This window comes from Cupressus sempervirens, chromosome 6 (genome assembly GCF_028749045.1).
Source record: "Cupressus sempervirens isolate cs-2001-9-10 chromosome 6, ASM2874904v1, whole genome shotgun sequence".
Lineage (NCBI taxonomy): Eukaryota > Viridiplantae > Streptophyta > Pinopsida > Cupressales > Cupressaceae > Cupressus > Cupressus sempervirens.
This window is the reverse complement of record NC_143123.1, coordinates 126,325,130-126,350,229: the sequence shown is the minus strand read 5'-3', so window position 1 is coordinate 126,350,229 and position 25,100 is coordinate 126,325,130. Positions and strand designations below refer to the sequence as shown.

The following is a 25,100-nucleotide window of genomic DNA, read 5'->3' as shown; positions in this document are numbered from 1 at the left end:
TTAGAGTGTGTTGTCTTTTGCATTAGCACTTGGTACTGAACGAATTGCAATGAATCCCCTTTAGTCATCATTTGATACCCAAACTATGAACCCTTATCCTCAATTCCAGAATGATTGTTCTGGACAAACTCATAACAAGAATGCGCACCAATGTGTTGGTGATCAATCTGAATTAAAAGCCGAAATACTTGATGTCTATAGAGCATAAAACGCTTCCCAACCGAATTCAGAATGACTTATCATTCAATGACTACTAAGATTTTTATCTAGGGCAACTAAGTATGACTGATAGGGCAAACCAAAAGTATCTGGAGTTGGCCCAGGATCTTTTTGCAAACGAACAACACATAGGGGTGTACGAAGAAATTCTGATAGACCAGAATTATCTTTTGGATGATCTTGAAAAAGAAGAACAAACAACTGCTGGAGATGAACAACCTACTTCCGATCACATAGAAGATGTTACATGAGGTACAGGTTTCTTCGTTGGTGACTTGGAGGTGAGTTTTGTCAAGCAGAATAATGAATCGGATTGCACTCAAGGTAATAACAGTTGTGGACCTTGGTATCATGAGCCATATATTCATGATACTTAAAACATGAATTTAGAGGAACAACCTAAGATGGCACTGCAAGACAGTAAACAGTTTCAGCAGGGAGACAATGAAACACATGCCTTACAGAATCAATTGAAGGTTAGTAAAAACATGGTTGTGGCATCCTTGGTGCAGTATGATCGTGCCCATGAGTTGGTTGAGGAGCTTTACAGGAAAGTCCCAAGGGAAGAAGAAGGTGATTGGCATGTGGCCGATTTACAGAAGGTCAAAACAGCCCTAGAGACTATGAAATCAGATTATTTATATCTGCTGTCCAACAGGGATCATATTCTCAAGGCTGCTGAGATTTTTGCAGCACAGTCAAATAGGGAAAAAAATGAGATTGAGGATCTCAATAAGATGCTAAGGTATGTTTGGGAGGCATTGAGTGAAACTTAGTTATCTCTACAGGGAGCAAAATATCAAATCAAGCTCATGGAACACTCTCAAAAACATGAAAATAGAATGAGGCAAGAGTTTTTCCAGGAAGTCATTGACGAACTTAAGAGCATTCAGCAGATGTATGACTTGTATAGCTGCCCCAAATGGTTAAGTAGAAAAACTTCAGAACAATTCCAGCTTGTTGACAACCCTTTGTTTGAAGTTGTTGCTGATTGGACATCCGACAATCCTCTTTTTGTGTTAAATGAGGGATCATCTCTTGTTTGCCATGACGAGGAAGAGTTTGATTGTAGACTTTGGGATCCTGGCTTAGGTTCTAGCAGTGAATTTGGATCTCAATAGGGGAATGATGAATCAACTTCTGTTGCTTATCGTCTGATTAGTCCCAACATATTTTCTGATTTTATTCCATTCAAGAGTTGGGTGAATTTTCTTCATCAACCTCTGATCAGCTCTCGTTGGAATATTTTATTTGAGGTTTGTGGTTAGTCTCTCAGCATCTTTCATTCTCATAGCACCTATGCATTTGGGAATTCTCCAAGTTTATGCCGACAGTCTGAACTTTGATATCCATGGGATGGTGGTTTCAGTTTTTGAGCAGCTCATTTTTTACATCATCCATTTAGGACAGGTCTTCACATTCTATTGGATTATACATGGACCCTGGATATATTTCTATCATATCATAGCAGCGAGGCAGCGTAATAGAGTTTGGGATCTAAGTGTTGGTAGATTGTATCTATGGTTGGACGAGGATTTTATTGTGGTCATAGTGTTGGTCAGGGTTGATTAGTTTGCAAGTGCAGGTGTTGAGTTTTTTTAGAGAGTTATATGGGATCCAGGGATTCGATTGAGAGATTTATTATAGAGAGACATTTGGCTTCGTAGTACGGCCGAAATTGTTTTCAGTTTGGATTACTAGGTTGCCTGCAGACTCGTATGAGATCCTGGTAGTAATTGCTTGAGAACAAGCAATTTTAAGGAGGGGAGATTTGTAATGTTCCCTTTTTGGAACATTAGAAATATTGAAGTCTTATTTTATGCAATATTAAATGACTGTGAGACATAGGCTTAAAATATTAAAAAAGTTGATTTAATGTTATATAAAGGACAAAGGGGCAAGGAGGAACAAGACAAAATGCCTTAGGGAAGTTGAAGAGCCACAAGGAAATAAGACGGAAACCAGAGAGGAGTCGAAGAGTCTTGGTTTGCATATTAAAAAGGGAAAGAGGCTCATCATTGGGCATGCTTGATTTTATTATTCAGTTTAGTTTCCTCTCTTGTGAGTCTCCGAAAGCGTCAACTTTCAGCTAGTTGGAGGACGTAGCCCCTCGTGTTAGCAGACAGTGGACGCAAACCCATTGTCCCGGGAAACATCACTTCAGATGTTTCATTCATGCCTATAGGTTCTTATCCTATCATTCCAATTTGACTATTAAATCTGTATTTAGGATTGGTTTATGTGTATTGGTTATTGTATTGCTGTTGTATAATACAATAACATTTTAGTTGCTGGTTGTTATATTGCCATTGTATAAGGCAATAACTTTGTTTAAGGAACTATAAGAGTTTGCTGGTTTCATCTCATTAGTTTGTAATTCATGGTTATATGTTTGACATCTTGAATGTTATTTTGGAAATAATGAATTGTTATCTTGTCGAGAACCGTTGGTTTTATTGAATGTCTCGTATTACATTTATATATATCTGAATATGATCTTGTATTCAAGCAGTGGCTGAAAAAGTGTCGGTTGGCATTTCTACTGTTTTTCGAATGTATTGGAAATTATCTGCAATGTTTTATCTCTGAGTGTATTGTTGAAAGGAAACATTAGCAAATATCCTGATCGGGATAGTACAATGTCTCTTTGCATGTCATGTCTCTCCATATAATTAAATGTTAGATATTTAGGAGACAACTAGCAAACCTTGTGCTCACTTGGTTATAAGAAAGATAGAAATGAATATGACGGAAATATCATCATAAATCTCTTCTCAAGAACAATTATAGCTAAAAATTTCTATCGCAGCTACAATCTTCAACACTTCCTCTTAGCAAGAGAGAGATTGTTAGTATGGTAGGCCCTCATAGCTGCAACCAAGATGTCAATAAAAAATTCTCAACAAAAATTTTCTCAATGAAACATTGTTATCTCAGCATAACACTATTCACCATAGCTACTTCTAGAGGGTGAACCATAAAAGCATAAGATTAAAGTCATGGAGTCACACATGACTTCCACCATGTCTACTCGCTAAGGGTGGATCCACCATACTTACTCGTAGAGGGTTGAACAAGGATTTCATCTTAGACTTCTCCTTGAGAATGATGCATTTTTACCCTGCCTACTTGTAGAGGGTGGATCCACCATACCTACTCATAGAGGGTGGAATGAGGGCTTTCATCTCAGACTTCTTAGAGAAAAATGTAGCTCCACAATCCCTACTCGTAGAGGGTAGAATGAAGGATTTCACCTTAGACTTCTCCCAAAAAAGAATGCATAACTAACATGTATAAGGATGGGTGAGATTCTCTTTCAACACATACGCCCTCTCTGTAGGAGCAACATTCTTATTTCTTTGATTACCACAATAAAGAGCTGATTCCAAGTTGATCATACCAGGATTTTTAGCATTCACATTGCCACCCAAGCTTGCAAAGAATTAGACATTCTCCCTTTGTCATGTAAACTCCCCCTGAATTTTATTTCTTCCTCTTCAAGAAAACAATTATTGTTTTTGAGTATTGCTACAAATGTACTAAGCATTGCCATGATGTTTGATATGTGTTTTCCAAGTGGCAGCGATCTCATATTTATATTGAGTCTAAGCCATGAAGAGACATGTCCCTTCACGGGACATGTCTATTCATTAATTAAATAACTAATGTAATAACAAATGTAATCTTAGTTATATATATATCATTATTATATCAATTTCTCTCGTATAACAATAAACTTATATCTCATATATAATGAATACACACACAATATCTATTTATCTATATATCTATCTACTATATATATATATTGATAGGTAATTGGTTGAAGCCTAGATTATTTATTATTGTTTAGATTAGTTATTATTAGATGTTAATATCGAGTAGATTCGAACCCAAGACGTCTCCGACAAGAGGCTCACAATTTACTGTTGTGTTGTAGGCTCTTGCCTATGAACACATATGTATTATTTATATCTCATATATAATTATATACAAGTTTATCTGACTAAAGCTACCAAACATCAACACTCCCTCTTAGCTAGGGAGGATAAACACAAGAACCATTAGAAATGACACATATAAGGAAATCATTGATCAAAAGATTTCCAACATTTTGATATCACATTTGATATAGTACTGGCTTGCAGAATATCGACATATGATATTCACCAATTACTCAATAAGCTTTGATATTACATCTGATATCATGAGTATTAGTCTTCCAGAATATTGACACATGATATTCACCGAGTACTCAAAAATGTTTGATATCACATTTGATATTTTATTAGTATTGGTCTTCTAGAATATCGACATATGAGATTCATGAAGTACTCAAAATGTGGAAGGACATTGAGATCTATTATAAGGATTTGGCGCAGTTGCGATAGGGTGGATCTTTAGATGACATCATTCATGAGTTTCAGTGGATCTCGGCTATGGTTTTGGATATGACAGAACAACATAACGTAATGCTGTTCACTGAGAGTTAATAGGACAGATTTAGAGGTTTGGTCATGGTCCTTAAACCAAACACATTGGATGATGCTATTAAGATGGCACAATATCTGGATCCACCTTCTTCGATACTACAATCTCCTAAGAAACCTTATAAGGGGTCCACTTTGATCTAGAAGAACAAGACAAAAGACATTCCCCACAAGGTTGGACTTTGAAACATGGAATGAATTAAGGAGGAAGAAGTTATGCTTTAGTTGTAGAGAGCCACGGACACTAGATCATAGGTGCTTGGGCAAGGGGGAAATACATTATGTTAAGGTTCTTTCGGAAGAGGAGGATGAGCAGTAGGAAGGCAACAATGTTAATGGCAGTGATAAGGAAGGAAATGAGGAACAACCTTTTAAAGAGCGGAAGAAGGAATCGACTCCGAGACAGTCCCCTATTATAGCTTCTCTTTCAGGGGATCCCACTGGTTACCCCTTTTGTTTGAAGGGCGTAGTTAGAGGGTAGCGTATTGTGTGTCTCTTAGATAGAGGTGCATCACATAATTTCATAAGCACACGTTGGGTTTCGAAGAGAAGGTTATAGGTTGACGATATACCAGAGTTTGAAGTTAAGGTATCAGGGGGTGATAGATTAAGGTGCATAGGTAAAGTGTCAGGGCTTTCGATTCACTTTGATGACTATCTTCTAGAGGCAGATTTTTAGGTCATTGATTTGGATGGGTTAGACGCCATGCTGGGTAGGCAGTGGTTATAGACTATCGGCAGGCATACAGTTGATCATAGTAAGATGCAACTGAAATTCATACAGGAGGGTCAGTAGGTGATTCTCAAGGTCATGCTTGAGGGTGAACCCAGAGTGATATCAGCTCATAGGATGAAAGCAATTATGAGACATGATGACATGGAGCCGACAACACATTGTTTCATCTCCTCTAAGGCTACACTGGGCTTAGGACAGTGACATTCAACCGGTGCTTGATAAGCACAGGAGGGTCTTTGAAGCCATACCCCTAAGTATTCCGCTAGATAGAGGGTTTGATCATATCATCAAGTTAGAAGAGGGCGCCAAGCCTGTCATCACCACTCCTTATCATCACCCTGGGCACTATGAAGAGGAAATAGAAAGGACGATTAAGAAACTCTTAGACATGGGACACATCAAACCCAGCTCCAACCCTTTTGCTTCTTCGGTAGTTTTGGTGAAGAGGAAGGATGTTACTCTTTGCATGTGTATTGATTACCGTGCTCTCAACAAGAGGACCATTAAGAACATGTACCCTATTCCTTGCATTGATGAGTTATTAGATGAACTACATGGGGTAGTCTATTTCTCGAAGATAGATCTTTGATTAGGATACCATCAAATACGTGTTCGTGAGGAGGACGTGTATAAGACAACTTTTAGATGCCACTATAGACATTGAATTTTTGGTTATGCCATTTGGGCTCACTAATGCGCCTGCCACATTTCAATCATGTACAAACCATATCTTTAAAGCGTGTTGGTATTCTTTGACGATACCCTGATTTTTAGCAGGACTTGAGAGGAGTATTTGCAACACCTAGATGAGGTACTTAGCATTATGGAGGAGCATTCATTGTTTGCGAAGGAATTGAAGTGTGAGTTCGGATTGACTGAGATTCGTTACCTTGGACACATGATTGGTGCAGATGGGGTTAAGGTACACCAGGAAAAGATACAAGCAATTCTAGATTGGCTGCCTTTGAGGAATGTATCAGATTTGAGAGGATTCCTTGGTCTTTGCTCTTATTATAGGAGGTTCGCTTGAGGCTTCTCTCAGACAACAACTCCCCTCATCGATCTCACGTGGACTTTGATAGGCTCAAGACAGTGATGAGCACATGCCCTATTCTAGCACTTCCCGACTTCTCTCACCCTTTTGTCTTGGAGTGTGATGCTTCGGAGATTGGAGTTGACACAGTTTTGATGCAGGACATGTACCCGATAGCATATTAGAGCCAGAAGCTCAAGGACAATGAGAGACTGTATTCTGCCTATGAGAAGGAGATGCTAGCCATTATGCACGCCTTAACCAAGTTTAGATAGTACTTTGTGGGTGGCAAATTCACGGTTAAGACAAGCCACAACAGCTTGCGATATTTCTTAGAATGGAAGGATCTCAATGAAAGACAAAAAAAGTGGGTTAGCATGATTCAAGGCTATATTTTTTACATTGAGGATGTCAAGGGTAAGAATAGTATAGTTGCTGATGCGCTTTCCACGAGACCTTTAGTAGTAGAGTGTTGTGCCATTTCAGAGATATCAACAGATTGGAGGTTCCAACTACTAGTTCAGTATTCTAAGAATACTCAAGCTTTTCAGATCATGGATGGGTAGCTCCAAGATAGTAGGTACAAAGTAATCGATGATTTGATTTTTTATAAGTATAGGATCTACCTCGTGCCAGAGTCTAAGCTCAAGGTAAAAATTATGGATACTCTTCATGATGCATCATCAGCCGGACACCCAGGTTTCTTCAAAACCTATAGGTAGGTTAGAGAAAGGTTTTCATGGAAGGGCCTCAAGGACGATGTCCTTCAACATGTCAAAGAATGCTAGACTTGTCAGCAGAACAAGTCGGAGCACGAGTTCCCAATAGGATTATTATAGCCTCTTCCTATTCCAACATAGAAAAATGGGAGAGTATCTCCATGGACTTCATTATAGGATTGTCGAGAGTGCAGGGCACAGATTCCATTTTTGTGGTTGTGGACAGATTGATTAAGTTTGCTCATTTCTATTCTATAGCAGCAGATTGGTTGGCCTCTCAAGTAGCCCAGTTGTTTTTTTGAGAGGTTTTTCGTCTACATGGTCTACCCTAGACCATTGTGAGCGATAGGGATAGTAGATTTGTCATCACTTTTTTGGCAAGAATTATTTAGATTAGTAGGTACGGAATTGACACCTAGTACGAGTTACCACCCACAAATGGATGGGCAGACTGAGATAGTAAATAAATGGGTGGATGGTTATCTCCAGAACTATGTAGCGGGGCATTATAGAGCTTGGGTTAAATGGTTATATTTAGGGGAGTACTGCTGCAACTCCTACCACATGTCTGTTCAGATGACACCATTTCGAGCTCTCTACAGCAGCAAACCTCTATTGTTCGTTGATCTAGTCTTACGAGACAACAGAGCACTGCTAGCTGGAGATTGGATACAGGATCAACAAGACATTCTCAGATCTCTTCAGGAGAATATCCTATAGGCTCAGAATCAACAGAAGATCTACACTGTTTGATAGAGCGAAGTTTTGAGTTAGGTGACATGGTTTACCTTCATCTCCAACCTTACATGTAGAGCTCCTTCAAGAAGGGTGGATCCAAAAAGCTTCAGCCTAGAGTTTATGGTCTCTATCGCATTACCAAGAGGGTTGGAGAGGTTGCTTATGAGTTGGACTTGCTAGATGAGTGTAGAATCCATAATGTTTTTCACGTGTCTTGCCTCAAGAATTGATTGGTCAACATGTAGTGCCTTCCTTTGGATTACCCCCACTTAATGAGGAAGGGAAATTGGTTTTGGTCCCAGATAAGGTGATTGAGATTAGGGAGAGGAAGCTACGTAACTGATCCATTAGAGAGCACTTTATTCGCTGGAAAGATTTTCCATATGAAGATGCCACTTGGGAGGGTGAATCAATCCTACAGCATCCAACATTGAGATTGGTTTAGGGCAAGCAATCTCGGGAAAGGACTGTAATGCCCCTTTCTATGCGCTAGGCCTTGCTGGCGCCTTGTTGGTCTATTTTTCTATTTAAATAGGCTAATGACATTAATCTTGAGGATGCCAACCAATTAATCTTGAGGATGCCAACCGGTCATTGGAGTTTATTTGGTTTCATTGGAGAAATATCTAAGTGGAGGAGCTTTTCTATAGTTAAGTCACTTTATTTTATAAAGTGGATTTATAAAATTACTTTATAACTTAAAGTCATTTTATAACAAAAGTAACTTAAGTGATTAGAAGACGAAAATGACTTTTATCCCACATTGCCTAGTTGTTTGTACTTCCCCTCACATCGAGGTTATAAAAGCAATGAGCTTCCTTGGGATTGACATCATGAGATATAATATTGTTTTAAAACATCAAGGTTGCTTAAATGTGATTGGTTTTCTTAAGGACAAAAACCCTTAAGGAGAATTGGGAGATTGGACGTAGCCCTAGTGTCTCTTGAAGATTGTTCCAAGTTTAGGTAAGAATTTGCAGCATATATTATTCAATTGAGTCTAATTCAGAAGCAAATCAAATGGTAGTAAAATCACTTGCAAGTCCTTTATCCTGGCTGGTGAATTCGTATGGTCATTATCTGCATCTGTGGTTAAGGGGAGGAGTTCGGTATCAGTAACAGGGAGAGGGTGACATCAAAATAACACAGTTGAGGAGCTTAGATCACTATCAGCAAGGGAGTAGTGAGAATATACAGTCAACTACGTGCATAATAGAGCAGAGGTTATAGGGTGCAAAACCATTGATACTAGTTGGAAGGATGTGACAACTACCTCCTCCAGTTAGGTCACTGGTGTAGGGTGCATGTCAGTACATTTCTTGTAGACTAGACACCAAGAAAGCAAGGTTGTGAGCGGCCCTCAATTGGCATTATTATCAAGCACGCGCTCTCCACAAGCAGCACCACTCAGAGATCAGTATGCCTTTGGGAGAATCATAGGGGATTATGAGGGCCACAGGACCAAACGCCAACTCCATGTGCTTCTTCCTTACTGTCTTGTGTTTGAATATGTAGATATGTCTATCAGCCCCTTCCTAGTTTGGGTGTTTGTGAGTTTTACTCAAAGAAACGTGAATCGGAATCGGATCGGAATCGGCAAGGTCGAATCGAATCGTGAATCGGAAATGAATCGGCAATGAATCGTCGATGAATCGGCAAATTTGAAAAAACCCTTTAAATTTAAAGATTTTAACAATTTAAAACTTATTTCATGCACCCTTTATTGAATATAACTTAAGCACACTATAACATCATCAAATAGAAGTTAAAACTTAACATACATAAACATGAAACATAAAATCCATCACATACGTAACTATGTTATCTAAGATTCTAAAATGTAAATTGTAGGCTAGCTGAAGTAAATAGAAATCAAATGATCATAATGATTTAAATCATAGAATGTATGTAAGATGATCCATAAGACATCAAATCATAAATTTATGTAAGAATCTAAGATTAAGATCCATGAAAGTTTGAAACTTTGAAACATATGTCTATCAATGATTCAGTATCAATATCTGTAAACAAAATATAAAAACAAGGCTCCAGCTCAAGCCTCAGGCTCATAGTCATCATCATCCTCAACATCATCCTCAAGCTCGGCTACAGCCTCAGCCTCAGCCTCTGAGTATCCAGTCTGCCTAGTAGCAAGGCGTCTAATGTAGGTCCTAGAGGACTGTCGAGCCATATCTCCCGCATATAAGATGGGCTCACGAATGTCGCTAGGGCCTGTGTCTGTGCGTGCACGTGTGCGTCTACCAATGCCTGAAGAACGTGCTCTAGCTGCCTCAGCCTCTATATCCACCTGGTCAATCCACGCACGGTCTTCCTCAGTGAAGACTGGATCTACAACCTCTGTGAGCCACTCTGATTCTGGATCAATCTCCTCCAGAATGATCGGAGAGGAGTCAGTGCCCAAAATCTGTCTGATCCTAAGACGGAGGTTGTAATGAACGAAGACAAGATCATTCAACCTCTGCACTGTCAACCTGTTTCTCCTCTTCGAGTGGATGTGCTCGAACATGGACCAACTGCGCTCACATCCAGAAGCGCTGCTTGGCTGACTCAGAATACGAATGGCAATTTTTTGAAGTTTTGGGGTTGTGGCCCCAAACATTTGCCACCATCTATCTGAAATAAGGGAAAATAAAAATAATTAGTCTCATTTACAAATTACAAATTACAAGTTAACTCTAAAATTACATAATCAACTTTAAGTTTAGAATCTAGATTCATGAACATTGAATAAATTATTTAATTTTTACCTGGCTGTATTGTTTCCTGAGCATCTATGGCTACCCTGCTAGAGAAAAGTGGCCCTTCTTTATTATTGAACTTATCAAGCTCAATAATTGCAGCACTGCTATCCTCATCAGTACTCAACCTCTGGATCACTGTATATAATCCGGTGAGAACCTCCTCATCCGCCTTGAAGTCAGGACGGAAACGAAATGCCGAATTCAAAAAGTAAGCTGCTGCATGGATGGGTCTGTGGAGCTGATTCTGCCATCTCCTATCAATGATGTCCCAAATAGGGGCATACTTCTCCTGCACTCCTGCATACTGAGCTCTAATGGCCTCCTTGGCCCTATCCATGCCCTCATATATGTAGCCCATAGAGGGCTTCTCCCCATCAGCAGTTCGTAGGAGAGATACAAGAGGCTCAGTGGCCTACATATAAAGTAAAACAAAAATTTGAGTCAAAACTTAAACATAGAATAATTCAATAATATAAGGTAAAACTAAATCATTAAACAATTAGCATAGTAAACTGTAAAATATTAAATGTTAAATTGCAATAAAATTACCTTAAGTATTTCTCTAGCAGGTTTCCAAAAACCATCATCATCAAATATGCAATCCACCACATCTATCCCTGCAGTGGTCGTAGCATAGGAAGATGAAATCCACTCCCGCCCAACAAACATGCTCCTCAAATCATCCCTTGATGTCAACAAGGACTGCAAGGTGATGAAATTCGAGGCAAACCTCGTGATCCCTGGACGAGCTAACTCTTTGTCTCCTGTGTACTTCCTCATTGTGCTAAGGACAAATGAATGATTATAAATAAACTTACATATGTTTTTTGCCCTTTCCACACATGACTTGACCCACTCAAGTTTGCCAATTTCCTCCAACATGAGGTCAAGGCAGTGTGCTGCACAAGGGGACCAAAATATGGTGGGGTGCCTCTCCATCAAAAGTTTGCCTACAACAATTTTAAGATAATTAGAAATTCAAATTTCAAACATGTTAGAACTTAGAACTTAGGAAACTTAGAAATTCTAAGTTAGAATTAGAAAAAGTTCAAAATTCAAATAAATTTATTTTCAAAACTTAAAAAGTTAAAAGTTTACCTGCAGCAACATAACTTGCTGCATTATCCGTCACCACTTGCACCACATGTTGTTCCCCCACCTCTGCTATAACTTCCTCAATAACCTCACATAAGTATGTGGCGTTTTTTACATGAGCAGAAGCATCAATGGATTTGAGGAACATGGTATATCCTACAAGTAACAAAACAATGAATTATAATTACTATTAGCAATCAACAAATCAAAATTTGAAATAGTCAATCACGATTCAAAATTATGTATGTAGGAAAGTAGAATGATCAATCACCTCCACAGGATACAAGAAAATTGAGGAGTGTTCTTCCCCTCCTATCTGTCCAACCATCAGTCATGATGGTGCAACCCTTTTCGATCCACTCCTTTTGGTTGTCCTCAAGCTCATGCCTCATATCCTCAACCATTTCCTCCAGGAGGTATCCACTCAACTCAGCCTCAGTTGGGGCTTTAAACCCCGGACCACAAATGGCAACTGCATCTATCATGTTCTGCCAATAAGGAGTCCTGTCACAAATAGATAATGATATTGATTAGAAATTTAGATGTCAAAAACTAAAATCATAAAACAAGTAGATATAATTAAAGTTTTACTTTTACTTTTAACTTTAACTTTGAAGATAACAAAGAAAAAAGAATCAATTACCTGGCTGCAATAAATGGAATGTTGCAAAAGTACCAGAATTTGCAAATCTCTTTTCTGGCAGCATCATGAATCTCCTTGTTCAAACCCATGCCCTCAAGCGTGGGTTGGGAGCCAGGAGTAGTGCGGGGCACAAAGTAACTATCCATTCTGCTTTTCCGCACTCTAGGCCGCAATAGGTTGGTGTTGGACTCTGTCTCAGTATGAGACCGACTACCACTAACACTCACATGAGCACTAGCACTAGGATGAAAAGGAGGCCTAGAAGAACCCTCCCCAACACAACCTACGGATGTGGAAGCTGATGCAGATGCACTTGCAGATGTAGATGCGGTTGCGGATGTGGGAGCACGGGAGCCAATACCTCTTAACCCTTCAAGTTGCATTTTCTTAGTCAACTTGTCTTGTTCAATTTTTTCTAATGCCACTAAACAAGAGCGTTTTGCCTCAGCGGTTTGTTGAGTGCAAACTGTGACATCATGGCCAGGTATGCCAGCAATGTGGTATTTCAATCTATAGATACCTCCCGAATTTATTTTTTCTTTGCAAAATATACATTTTGTTTGATATTTGGTTCTCCCAGGAAACTCTTCATTATATTTCCAGCATTCATCTTTTTTACCCATTGTGGAAATTGGAAAATGAAAGCAAAGGGCTGCTGCAATAAAAAAATTCATGTAAAAAATCAAAGTTTGCAACTAATAAACAAAAACTACAAAACAACAAACCCTAGTTTGCAATTTAGTAAAACTAAAAATAAAAAACATTCAAGATTTGCAAATGAACACTAAAAAAATTTAACAAAAAATGCATACTACACTAACATGCAAAAAAAAAACCAACACTTACCTCTTGCAAATGAGTTGAGGAGTGTTGATATTGACTCCTTAATGCTCCCAATGCAATTTATGGCCTCCCCAAATGGACTTCTGATCTCTTTGGTGCTCTTCCTTCTTGCCGGTTGGAAACCTATGGATTCTCTTTTCTCTTCTTCTCTCTCACTCTTCCTCTCTTCTACTCATACTAAGCAAATAGAAGGCTCTTTAGGGTTATAACAAAGAGGAAAGTCAACTTAGAAAGCAAATAAAACATGTGTTTTTTTTAAAAAATTGAACTTTCTATCCTTGCTGCCGCGGCCGATTTCTGGCGATACCCGATGGCGATTTTGGCGATTTTTGCCATGAATCGCCGATTTTGGCGATTCAGGCGATTCATGCGAAAAAATCGCCACCAGCGATTTCCGATTCCAAAAAAATCGGGAGCCATGAATCTTATCGCGATTTCGGCGATTTCATGGCGATTTTTGGAACTATGGTTTTACTTATTAGCCAATACATACTTTCTCTCTATGTGGGCTAAATAAAATGTACATAAATGTATAAATAAGTAATGAGATGCATTCAGTTTGTTCCATGTATTATCTCGCCTCTTCTTTATATTAGCCTTGACTATCACCGATATAACAGAAGAGGTAGAACTTGTAGTACAACATAATATCATTTCCCTCTTGTATTGGTTATTTTTTGCCGAGTCTTCTTATTTTCCTGGTTTGGATCCTTACAGATCGTCAACGACCTTTTAATAACTTCTACAAATACAAGTGATCATCATGATGCAGGAGCATCCTGGGTGTAAGAGCATTCTTGCATCACCTAAAAATATTTTCTTTTTGTTTCTTGAATAAGGGTTGTCTTAGTGTAGAGTTGTTGTTTTTGGAGGCTTGATATTTAGTAAGTTGGTCATACAAGCTCGGAATGTCCTTATTTCAGAGGTGGATGTTCATCTTAGATATATCATCTAGCCAGTTGAGGTTTAGTGCCATATCATGAGTATTTGTGGAGTTATTACGGATTTTTGGTGTGCAAATTTGGTACAAAAACTTCAAGCTTAGTTTTGAAGGCTTTAGAGGCTCCGGATGGGCTCCAAAATGTGGTTGAGCTTGAGGAAGTTAAGCTCAATAGATTAGAAGTTGAGGATTCTGAAAAGGGGTTATAATAGTCAATCAAAGCAACAATTCAAAAGTTATGGCCTTCCAAATTTGGGCTGACCAAAATTTTCAAAATAAGTGTCAAAGGTGTATCGGGCCGACTCTATATGTTAATTTAGGGTTGGTCTCAAAGGTTAGGGTTCGATGTCTAGAAAGTTAGAAACTTCTGAGCAGTGTAAAAATGCCTATATAAGGAGTGATCGTAAATTGTCTTCACAGCTCTGTGTTGCAAATTATTATAAAGCGCCAATGTGGGTTTGCATATTGTATTTCAAAATTCCATAATTCTGCATTTGCCACACTAATAAGAAGCCCCTATTATGTTCTTGCAAATTGTTATTTCTTATTTTTGTTATGTGTTTGTGTTATTAAGGGTAGCACCGTCATCAAGTGGTATTAGAGTAGGAATTTTGGAGTGTGTAAACACATCGCTGACTATGGGGCAGTTGCACTAGGATCGTGGTTTGGGTTGAGCGTACAGACAAATCATCGATTGTGAGGCAGTTTGCACTAGGGTTTTAGCGGAAGCATGAAAATACCTCCATGAAGAGAGCATTGCGGAAGAGTTGTAGGTGCTACACCTGAGGGTTTTAGAGCTCTCCAGAGATAGATGCATGTAATGTTCCCCATCTTTTACACCCTGAATGGAGTTCTTAGCTTTTCATTCTCCGAAGGCTAAGTGGAGAAATGAGGAGAAATAAATTAAATTAAAGTCAACAAATAAATAAATCTAAAGGTGACTTTATATTTAATTAATTTAATTCTCTAGAAACACAACTAATTATTGTATTGGAAAGGGGGAAGCTTCTAGAGAGTGCATTTTCTAGAAATACAACTAATTATTGTATTGGAAAGGGGGAAGCTTCTAAAGAGTGCAATTAAATAATATTTTATTTCCTTCTAGAAGGGTGAAGGAAAATAATAAATAGAGGCAAGAGCTTCATTGTTAAGCATCCGATTATTGTCAATTGCATTTGATATGAACTTGGGAGAAGAAACTAAGGGTTTTTGATTTCAGTTAGCCATTGGAGAGCATCAATTCTTCAGTTTTGCAACTATTTGAGGTGGTGAAATATCCACTGAATTTGGCATTCAGGAGAGCTTCATTTTGGAGTTCTATTTGTGCTTAAAGTTAAGGAATAACCAAAGGGTTTGAAGAATATTGAAGGACTATCGAATACAGACCTGAAGATTCATCTTTGGCAGCCATTAGTAATAATTTTTTTCCTTACTGCCATAATACGTGTGAACAATGTTGCACTATAGTATTTATGCTTGATTCCAATTGCAACTTTCATCTCCATCTATGGGCATCACTATTATCAGGTTCCTCTTGCAACTATTAGTAGTTAGCATTGTAATCTCAGGCATATAATTTTTCTGTTGTAAGTGATAATTCAAAATCAGGTTTGGCATTGCTGTAGTCATTATTGTAAGCCCATTTGTCTTGGCAAATTCATAGTAACATTGTACATGAGAATGAATTCAATAAAGGAGATATATGTTGCATACCATTTGTTTGACAAAATGTCCATCTAATAGCATATATGATCAGCGTAATAGTTGTATGCCAATTGTTTGTCAAAATGTCGGTTGTAGGTATGCATTCCATATCTAGTTTCCATGTATATGCATTGAAAATGCTAAAAAAAGCTTCACTTGCATGTTAGTTCATTGTAAGAGGTATTGTAATATCATTTGCGAACATTCTAAGTTTCTTACGATCATTCAAACTATATCAAACAGTTGAGGTTCGAATTGACAAGGGATATTACAATGCAAGCATTGGTAGAACAAATGCGCAGAGGAATAAATCTTGCTGTAAGAGATGAAAGCAAGCGTAAAGGAAAAGAAGAAAAAAATGCTGAAGAAGAGGCAATGATGAACCCAAAAGAAGAGAGGCTTATTAGGGCCATTTCCAAGATTGAAAAGAGACCTAAGTTTGAGATTCCCACATTTTTCAAGAAATCTTAACTGGGAGGACTTGATCGATTGGATCAATGAATTGGAAGAATACTTTCAATATGAAGATATTGAGGATCCTGATAGGGTTAAGTTTGCGAAGGCAAAACTGTAGGGTCATGTAAAGATCTGGTGGCAAGAGATTCATTTAGAGCAAAATAGAAGAGGGAATGATAAAATCACAAGATGGGACCAGATGATAGCTAAATTGAAGTGACAATTCATTCCCGTGGATTATGAGCTTGATTTGTTGAAGAAAATGCAAGGGTTGAAGCAAGTGGGAAGATCTCTTGAAGAGTATACTGAAGAGTTCTACTGAGTTCTCATCAGAACAGGCCATGGAAAAGATGAGAAGGAGAAAGTTTCCAGTTATCTTAATGGGTTGAAGCAAAGCATTCAGGAGGAACTGAGTTTGGTCTGAATGAAAATTATTGAAGAGGCATACCAATTTGCACTAAGAGTTGAGGAAAAGCTGAACAAGAAGTTTGAAAACAAGAATAGTAGAAGGGGTCGTGTTGGAAGATTTGGCGTACGGTCTTATGGAGGCCAGAATGACGATTAAAAGAATAAGGATGAGGCGAGTAGTAGTTGTTAGAACTAGAGGGGAAACCATTCCAATCGTTTCCATTATTAGAACAATAGAGATCAGAGAGGAAGATGAAGAGGGCAAGAATATGGAAGGGGAGGTTTTTGGGGGAAAATGCTTTCACTGCAAAAAAGAAGGGCATAGTGCATTTTAGTGTTCCCAGTGCCAAGGAGGGATTGATAGAAGAACTGGAGGCCAGGCTAGAGTTATGTATGTTGATGAAGATGCAAAATCATCACATTTTGAAGATGCTGAAGAGGAGAAGTCCTAGTTAACAAAAGAGTCTTGCTGAGTGGTGAGAATGAACCTGATCAAAGGAGGAGCTTGTTTTTCACAAGGAACAAATGTGAAGATAAGTGTTGTGATGTGATCATTGATGGTGGAAGTACTGACAATCTGGTGTCAGAAAAGTTGGTCACAAAGTTAAAATTGAATGCGTCCACATCATATTGCCTAGGTGCAGGATGACCCCAAGGTCATGGTCATTGAACAATGCTTAGTAAAGTGCAAGGTTTCAAGCTACCAGGATGAGGTGTTGTGCTATCATACCTATGGACATATATCATATGTTATTGGGTAGACCATGATAGTTTGAGAGGCATGTTGCACACGATGGGCATGCAAATACCTATACTTTGACGAAGGATGGAGTGAAACATAAGCTGAAGCCATTGACAGATATAGATGAAAAGGTATGTAGTGCTGCTAGAATATGTTCTGTTGATGGAAAGAAGTTCCTAGAGGGTATGAGGCGTGAGCATATGTGTTTTGCTATAATTCCAAAAGATGGTAAATAAAATTAGGAGAGGTACCTTCAGAAGTTGCAAATTTGTTAGAAGAGTTTCCAGATATTGTCTCAGATAATGTCCTTGATGGATTACCACTAGTGAGGAAGATTTGTCACCAGATGGACTTGATTCCAAGAGCTAGTTTGCCAAATAAGGCAACGCACAAAATGACCCTTGTAGAAAGTGAGGAGTTAAACAAATAAGTGCATGAGTTGTTGTTGAAGGGGTTGATTTGAGAGAGTCTGAGTCCATATGATGTACTAGGAGTATTAGCACCAAAGAAGAATGGAGAATGAGTATGTGTACAGATTCGTGGGCTATCAGCAAGATCACAATCAAGTACAAATCTCCATTGCCGCAAATGGATGATATTATGGACTGTTTGAACGGAGCTGTGTATTTTACAAAGATAGATCTGTTTGATGCATCAGAGTAGGAGATGAGTGGAAGACTGCCTTCAAGACAAGGGAATGTTGTATGAGTGGTTAGTCATGTCTTTTGGGCTAACAAATGCATTGTGCACTTTCATGTGGTTCATGAATGAGGTATTAAAGGAATTTTTGGGTAAATTTGTCATCCTTTACCTAGACGATGTTTTGATCTTTAGTAAGACATTAGAGGAGCATTTGATGCATATCTATAAGGTGTTTGATAAGTTAAGGGAAGAAAAAGTGTTGATAAATCTAAAGAATTGTAGTTTTGTGAAGGAGTAGGTGTACCTAGGATTTGCAGTTTCAACAGAAGGTCTAAAAATGGACCCTGAGAAAGTGAAGGCTATTCTTAAATGGCCTACTCCAAGGAGTGCGACTAAGGTAAGATCTTTCCATGGATTGACTAGTTTTCTATAGAAAGTTTATCAGAGGTTTTAGCAGTATTTGTGGACCCTTGACTGAAACAATGAGAGAGTAGAGGAAAGCATTTAAGTGGAGTGTAGAACCAAATAAGAGTTTTAATTTGTTTAAACAAAAAAGTTACAAAACAATCTGTTTTAACACTTGCAAATTTTAATAAGGTGTTTCAAGCAGATTGTGATGCTAGTGGTATTGCAATAGGAGCTATTTTGAGCCAAGTAGGTAGACCTGTTGATTATTTTAGTGAGAAGATGAATGATGCCAAAAAAAAAATTCTGTTTATGATCAGGAATTTCATGCTATAGTTTAGGCATTGAAGAGTGGAGACACTATCTTCTTCCCAAGGAGTTTGTTTTGTATATGGATCATCAAGTTTTGCAATATTTGAATAGTCAAGGAAAATTGAATCAAAGGCATTTGAAATGGGTTGAGTTTTTGTAGAGTTATACATTTGTTTTGAAACACAAGAGTGGGAAGTCTAATAGGGTTGCGAATGCTCTTAGTAGAAGACATCTTTTGCTGACAGAGATACAGATTGAGGTGGTTGGGTTCAAAGAACTCAAGAATTTGTATCAAGAGGATCCTAATTTTAGTGAAGCTTAGAAGGCTTGTACAAAGCTTGTTACACTTGACAGGACAAAGTGGTTGGATTTCATAATTCAATATGGTATGTTGTTCGAGCGAAGTTAGTTGTTATGAGCTGCAGCAAACATGTTATTCTGCACATCGTGAGTGCTGTAGGGAATGATTTGCGATCACTAGAGCATTACATGCAATTTCTGAATATCAGGGTCGGCAAAATCACTAGGTTCCAACTGTAATTAAGACAAGTTAATTTACTAAATGTAATTTCAATCTATGTCATTTAGTTTGAATGTTATAGTTGACTCTGAAATATTAGTATGCAAATAAATTTCATTTATATTATAGTTTGGATAGGCAATGAATGAATTCAGAATTTTAGTTGAAAAGTTTAACAATTCACTCATGCAAAACACATAAAGATCTGATTTAGTGAGCAGCTGGTTGCATACCTTATTAATTGCTCAAGTATTTAGCATGATATACAGTGATAGCTAGTGTTGCTTGCCAAATGTTTGTTAAAATGACAATCTTTTGATAAGGTAAGGAAGTTGGAAGCTGGCAAAATACATTTGTTTAGTTATAGCCGAGACACGGGTTATTACACTTTTTGGAGATAAAGGGCAAGACATCGGTAATCGGTGTAACCAAAGAAAAAATATGGGTTCTCGCACTCCCTACACAAGTAATATAACCTCCCCTTGATCTCATAGTAAATGGGGCAGCAAAAGATAAAATGGAACTCCGTCACTGCCTTCCCAAGAGGGAAAAGGTGATGAATCCTATCCTCTCTATCATTTTGGTGATCTGTCAATATATGTAGCCAATGGGAGTAAACCCCAAAGGATCCCAAGGAGATGCAGAGGGCATGAGTCTAGTGGCAGGTGAGGTACCGAGGGCGAACAAAGACCCCGCCCTAGAGAATCAGGTAGTTCTCAACATTGAGAGCAGAGCTCTCCATGTCGTGAGGATATACTGTTTGTAAGTGTTGGTCTTGACGTGCTCATTCAGCTCCTGCCCAGAGGGAAGGAGGTGAGCAAGGCCATCTAGGGACAACTGAAAGGGGGAAGTCAGTCCACTTAGATCTTGTAAAAACCTCTAGCCGGTTATAGTTCAACAATTAAATCTTAACACATCAATTACCTTGACAAATCAGGAGTTCGACATTTTGTCAAACAGTTGGTCAGCAATTCAATTATCAAAGTATGTGTTTAAATTTTATCACAATTGGAAATACTAAAATTCTCAATAATAATATTGAATTTTGACTGAATAGACAATATAGAATCTCTTCTTCCCTTTATTTAGAAACAATTGCCACTCATATGTTAATATATATGTAACCATTTGCAAATTATTGTTGCCATTGAGAACAAATTGATTACACAAAATTCTGGAACTAATTAATAATTATTAGAACCTGATTTTTATTTGTCACACAATGTAGGTGTTCTCAATCAGTCCTCCAATACGTTGACCCCAAGAATGAACTGGTCTTCACAATTTCCAACTGCTGACCATCAACTTTACTCCTACTAATTGAATGCCGACCCTGATCAATGAATGTGCACCCTCTAATAAGGAAATCGCAGGTATATAGACCAGCCATGGCCAAGAAGGGAAGAACGTAGGAACAATAATTAATATTTCAGGGCACAAAATTGATGGTAAATTCTATCAGCAAATCCGCAGACACAAAGATATTGGCACCTAGATTTCCTTACTAAACTTCTTAGCCTTTAAACTCCACATGGCAAGTGTGATTGCTGAATTCCTTGATTACACAAATCACACCTCCCAGAACAATCTTAGCATTGAAGTGGAAATTCTCAATTGATATGTCCACCAAATTCCAATGCAAGCACCAATATGCAGCTCTTAGTCATAAAAATCACAGTAGAAGAGGAAGGCAAAATACCAAACTCAGAATTCTCATAATTTCTCAAGCCTCAGCCAAATGGTCAATAAGACATAATAATCAAGATCATTCTCCTTAGCTACAGGAATACAGTAGGAGAATGTTGGCCAATTGTATACTTCAACACAATTGCCAAGAATTTCGTAGACGAGACCCTTATACTTCAGCAACGACTCCCAAGTTAGAAAACAGAAAAAACCACAAAGGCACAATAAGAAAATATATTTTCCAAGTGTGCCTTTCCCAATGAAATGAGCTCTTATTTATAAGCTTTCGTTGGCCAAAGTTTCCCTAAAACTCCACTTCAAAAATTGTGGAAGTTTCCAAAAAAACTCTTAACACTAGAAACTTTCCAACTTGCTTTTTAAGAAATATCTCTTAAAGTCATTATTATAATAATATAAACATTATTATAATAATGCAACTCAATGATTAATAACTAAATAAAAACTCATGCAATTTATTACTTTATTAACTATAGGTGATGACCAATTGCTAAAGCCACCCACTGCACTGCCAAAAATAGCAATTGCTGAAAACAGACTTACTAAAAATAGTAAGTCCATAATTGAGACCCCCAAAACAGCTTGTCAGTTCACGAGGGTTGCTATGATGAGCTAACTCCATCCACTATGTTGACCTGCCAAAATCAGTGACATTACAGATCCCAATTGAACCAAAAAGAACAAATGCCTGGGCGAACCAACAATGAGCTTTGCTAGCTAGATTGGACTCTGCAATCGTCTCAAAAGAGGAATAGGATAGGTAAGAATATCAGTGGCATCCCTTTGAGGAGTCCACAAAGCCCCAAAGCCAATGGAGATACCAAACCAAAACAATTATAGTCCTAATCCCAAGAGGATGAGCACCAAACTTGACCAAGATAATACTATGGGGGATGGACTGATGACATCTAATAATGTGTCGAAGAAAGAGTGTTTGGACTCTCTCAACTGAAGCCTGGTCAGACTTGAGGAGAGAGGTCCCCAAGCGATAGAGTCGAAGATAGTTCAACCCTCTCAAACAAGTGAATGTCTTAAAAACATGTTGAAAAGCAAGTAAACAGCCATAAAAAGTGAAATATTATACTTCACTATATCTCCCTGCAAAAGAACATTACAGATAAGGTACTATAAAAATAGGTTAAGAATTTTTCCTAGATTTGTATTTCTGGAAATGTTGATCAATCTCATTATGGCATTCATCAAGCTTGTGCCTTGTTGAGCCCCTTTACTTTCTTGGTTGTGAGATCATTGACTTGGATTGGATTTATGATTCTTGGGGAGTTTCAAATGATTCCTGAACTATGTTTATAAGATTGCGTCAAGTGATGTTGGTGCAAGAATTGCTGAAGTGTGCTCTCTTAACTAACCTTAACACACACGACGCAACAAGGAAATGGATAGAAAGTTACAAGATCTAAACAATTGCAAGAACATAAATACTTGCTTTCTATTTTTTTTTAATGAAATGACATTACAACATTTAGAAAAACAATATGGTACAACCACATGAATCTTCTTATTACAATAATCTGCAAGATAGAGCCACAACTACACTTCTAGAACTGAGCCCCAAATCCCTACTTAATATTAAAATATGTACCACCAATAACTGCCTTTGAACATTCTAAAAAGTGAAACTTTCCTCATTTGATGCCCAATGGCTCATTTGTTCAATTTTTTGCCTAAGTGGCTTTTTTCTCTCTTCATTTTTTGTATCAAATCTTGAGTCTTGACGAGACAACTTCTAGAATGCATAACTTTTGATTTAGGCATCCAATTCGCTTATATAATATAACATTGGATAGCTTTTGAAGAGCTCTACAAGAACTCTTTAGATCTACGTGTTTGGAATTCAAATCTTTCTAGGGCTTTCAAGGTCTTCAAAATTGAGTTTTAAGCCTTATTGGAGAAAAATTTCGAAACAAAAACATTAAATCTTTGAAAACACTAGAGATATTGAGGTGATTCTTTCACCAATCTCTAAATTTTTCAATTACAGTCCTTCGGAACTATTTTTCATGTCTGCACAACCAAGATGGAAAAAATCCTGAAACATGACCGCAAACAGGAAAAATATCTGAAAATGGTGACTGTTTTACGATATTTTATCCTCTATACATGTTATATAGCACAGTTATCATAGTGGACTCCCAGAAAGCTAAAGAAAACTACAAAACAAAAGAAAAACATGACATTTATTTTTGGAGGATGCAAGATTGCTCCTACAATCTTGATGCTCCTGCATCAGGAATATATCTTGGATGATAATATTTCCCAATATGTTCATGTTTTGATGTTGAGTGGGAGGATGAGAATATTGATTAGAGATAGAGTAAGCCTCTTGGAGTTGCTGTGTACCTTGTTCTTACTGTTCCTATCTAGAATGTCAAATATGAACCAATTGTTGTATCCACTCTGCATTAAAACATGTATCATGGAAATCTTAGAGATTGCTATCACATTTCTGAAAACTTGAAGAACACACATCAAGATGGGTGAATTGTGATGGTAAATTAGAAAACTATATATCTATCTCTTATAATGTAGGCATTTGAGAAATCACTATGAAGATTATTGCAAAATATAATGCATTCTTATATTAGTTTGCATCAGTTTTCTTGATAGCCCAATTTAGCATAGCATCAAATACATAAGTTTATTTTATTCCTTAAACCCACTTTATGTATTAAATGCAATGATTTTAGATAAGTACGATGATTCAATCATTGCTAGTCAGCGCAAGATGATTTTTGTACCTTGAACTAATTTGCATCATAATTTATTGATTAATATTTGTATTTATGTTCTACTTTATATAGGAGTTAAATTTCAACATTTACTAAAATATTACACACGGGAAACAGGTCGCTGAAGTTCTACATGAAGCAAACGCATTAGATATAAATACACAGCTCTTATATCCATTGGGGGAAACAGCATCAAAAATCCGTGGAGGAAATGAGCTATGGCTGGCAATGGCTATCAGAAATGAGTGTTTGATTGGGTTGAAGCCATCTCAGCTTGCTGCAGTTTGTGGAAGTCTTGTTTCCGAAGGCATTAAAGTCCGTCCATCCAAAAATAGCTAGTATGGTTCAAACCCCTGTTTTAATATAGTTTATTAGTTCTAATTCTAATAACAAGTTCAAAATGTGGAAGGTTAATGGTAGCTTTCATTTGACTACTCATATGAATGAAATTTTATTTAGTTCAATATAACTCGCCTTCAAAGGAAGCCTTTCAAGATCCTATATGTTTTACTGATATATTTTCCCGAGATCAAATTAATTAGCTAATCTTCATAAGGTCCTTCTGTTTTATCAGTGAGCCTAATGCAGATGAAGGAACTTCACTGAGTTACTCAAAGCTTTTCCTATCAGTATGCTTGGGAGGACTAATTGTTAATCATCAAATGATCAGTACTGAGAGATTGATCATAAGCCATCAATTGGTGACGATTACTCATAGACCACTGACTTGCTTTCCTTCTCGAGTTTCCCTATGATGAATTTAGAAGAGTGTTAGTAAAGTTCTAGTTTAGTTGTCCACTGCTTGAAATCCCATCAATTAGATATTTGAATGTACAATTGGTGGTTTTGTGTTCTTTCTAAAATATTTTGTTTTCTCCATTGATTTTTTGACCCTTGTCTGCTCTATGGTGGGAAAGTGTTGTTTGGGCTTTGTTTGATCATGAATAACTGGCTAACTTTTTAGAAAATATCAACACCTTACTCAAGTAATCAGGCCAAACTTCCATACTAAGTTGTACCTCATTATTGATTGACTCATGCTTTCTGGTTTCTTTTTAGTTCCCTGCTTTTCCTGCAAACCATGTGAACCTTGTCATTTACAAAGCTGTTGTACCAATACACAATTTTTGTATTGAGTCAAGTTTTAAGTTGAACGTGTCATTTTCCAAAGTGCAAAACATGTTTCAGATCTCTTTTTGTTTTCGTCATGTTGCTCTTTTATATGTCCATAAGATCATAATA

The 25,100-nt window shown here is 37.6% G+C and overlaps 2 protein-coding genes across 8 annotated transcripts in view; one reads left to right on the top strand and one right to left on the bottom strand.

The window, feature by feature from the left end:
* Positions 1-25,100, top strand: part of EMB25 (DEAD/DEAH box helicase) — a 246,607-nt gene that overhangs the window by 116,166 nt on the left and 105,341 nt on the right. For 5 of the 6 annotated variants that reach the window (XM_089787043.1, XM_089787041.1, XM_089787039.1 and 2 more), the window contains one exon: positions 23,976-24,196. The exons of the other annotated variant lie outside the window; for it this stretch is intronic. In XM_089787043.1, the coding sequence (XP_089643169.1) occupies positions 23,976-24,196 (221 nt within the window). The remainder of the gene's footprint in view (positions 1-23,975; positions 24,197-25,100) is intronic. 6 annotated transcript variants of the gene reach the window in all.
* On the bottom strand, positions 9,798-13,591 carry LOC149551548 (uncharacterized). 2 transcript variants are annotated; one of them, XM_089787038.1, is made up of 7 exons: positions 13,282-13,591; positions 12,436-13,090; positions 12,064-12,296; positions 11,796-11,948; positions 11,247-11,647; positions 10,704-11,109; positions 9,798-10,569 (listed from the first exon to the last, which is right to left on the bottom strand). In XM_089787038.1, exons 2-7 carry the CDS (start codon positions 13,056-13,058, stop codon positions 9,989-9,991), a joined length of 2,397 nt encoding a protein of 798 aa, XP_089643164.1. In that variant the 5' UTR covers positions 13,059-13,090; positions 13,282-13,591; the 3' UTR covers positions 9,798-9,988. The 2 variants fall into 2 exon arrangements, with proteins under 2 accessions (XP_089643164.1, XP_089643163.1); XM_089787037.1 differs by having other exon boundaries at positions 12,436-13,591.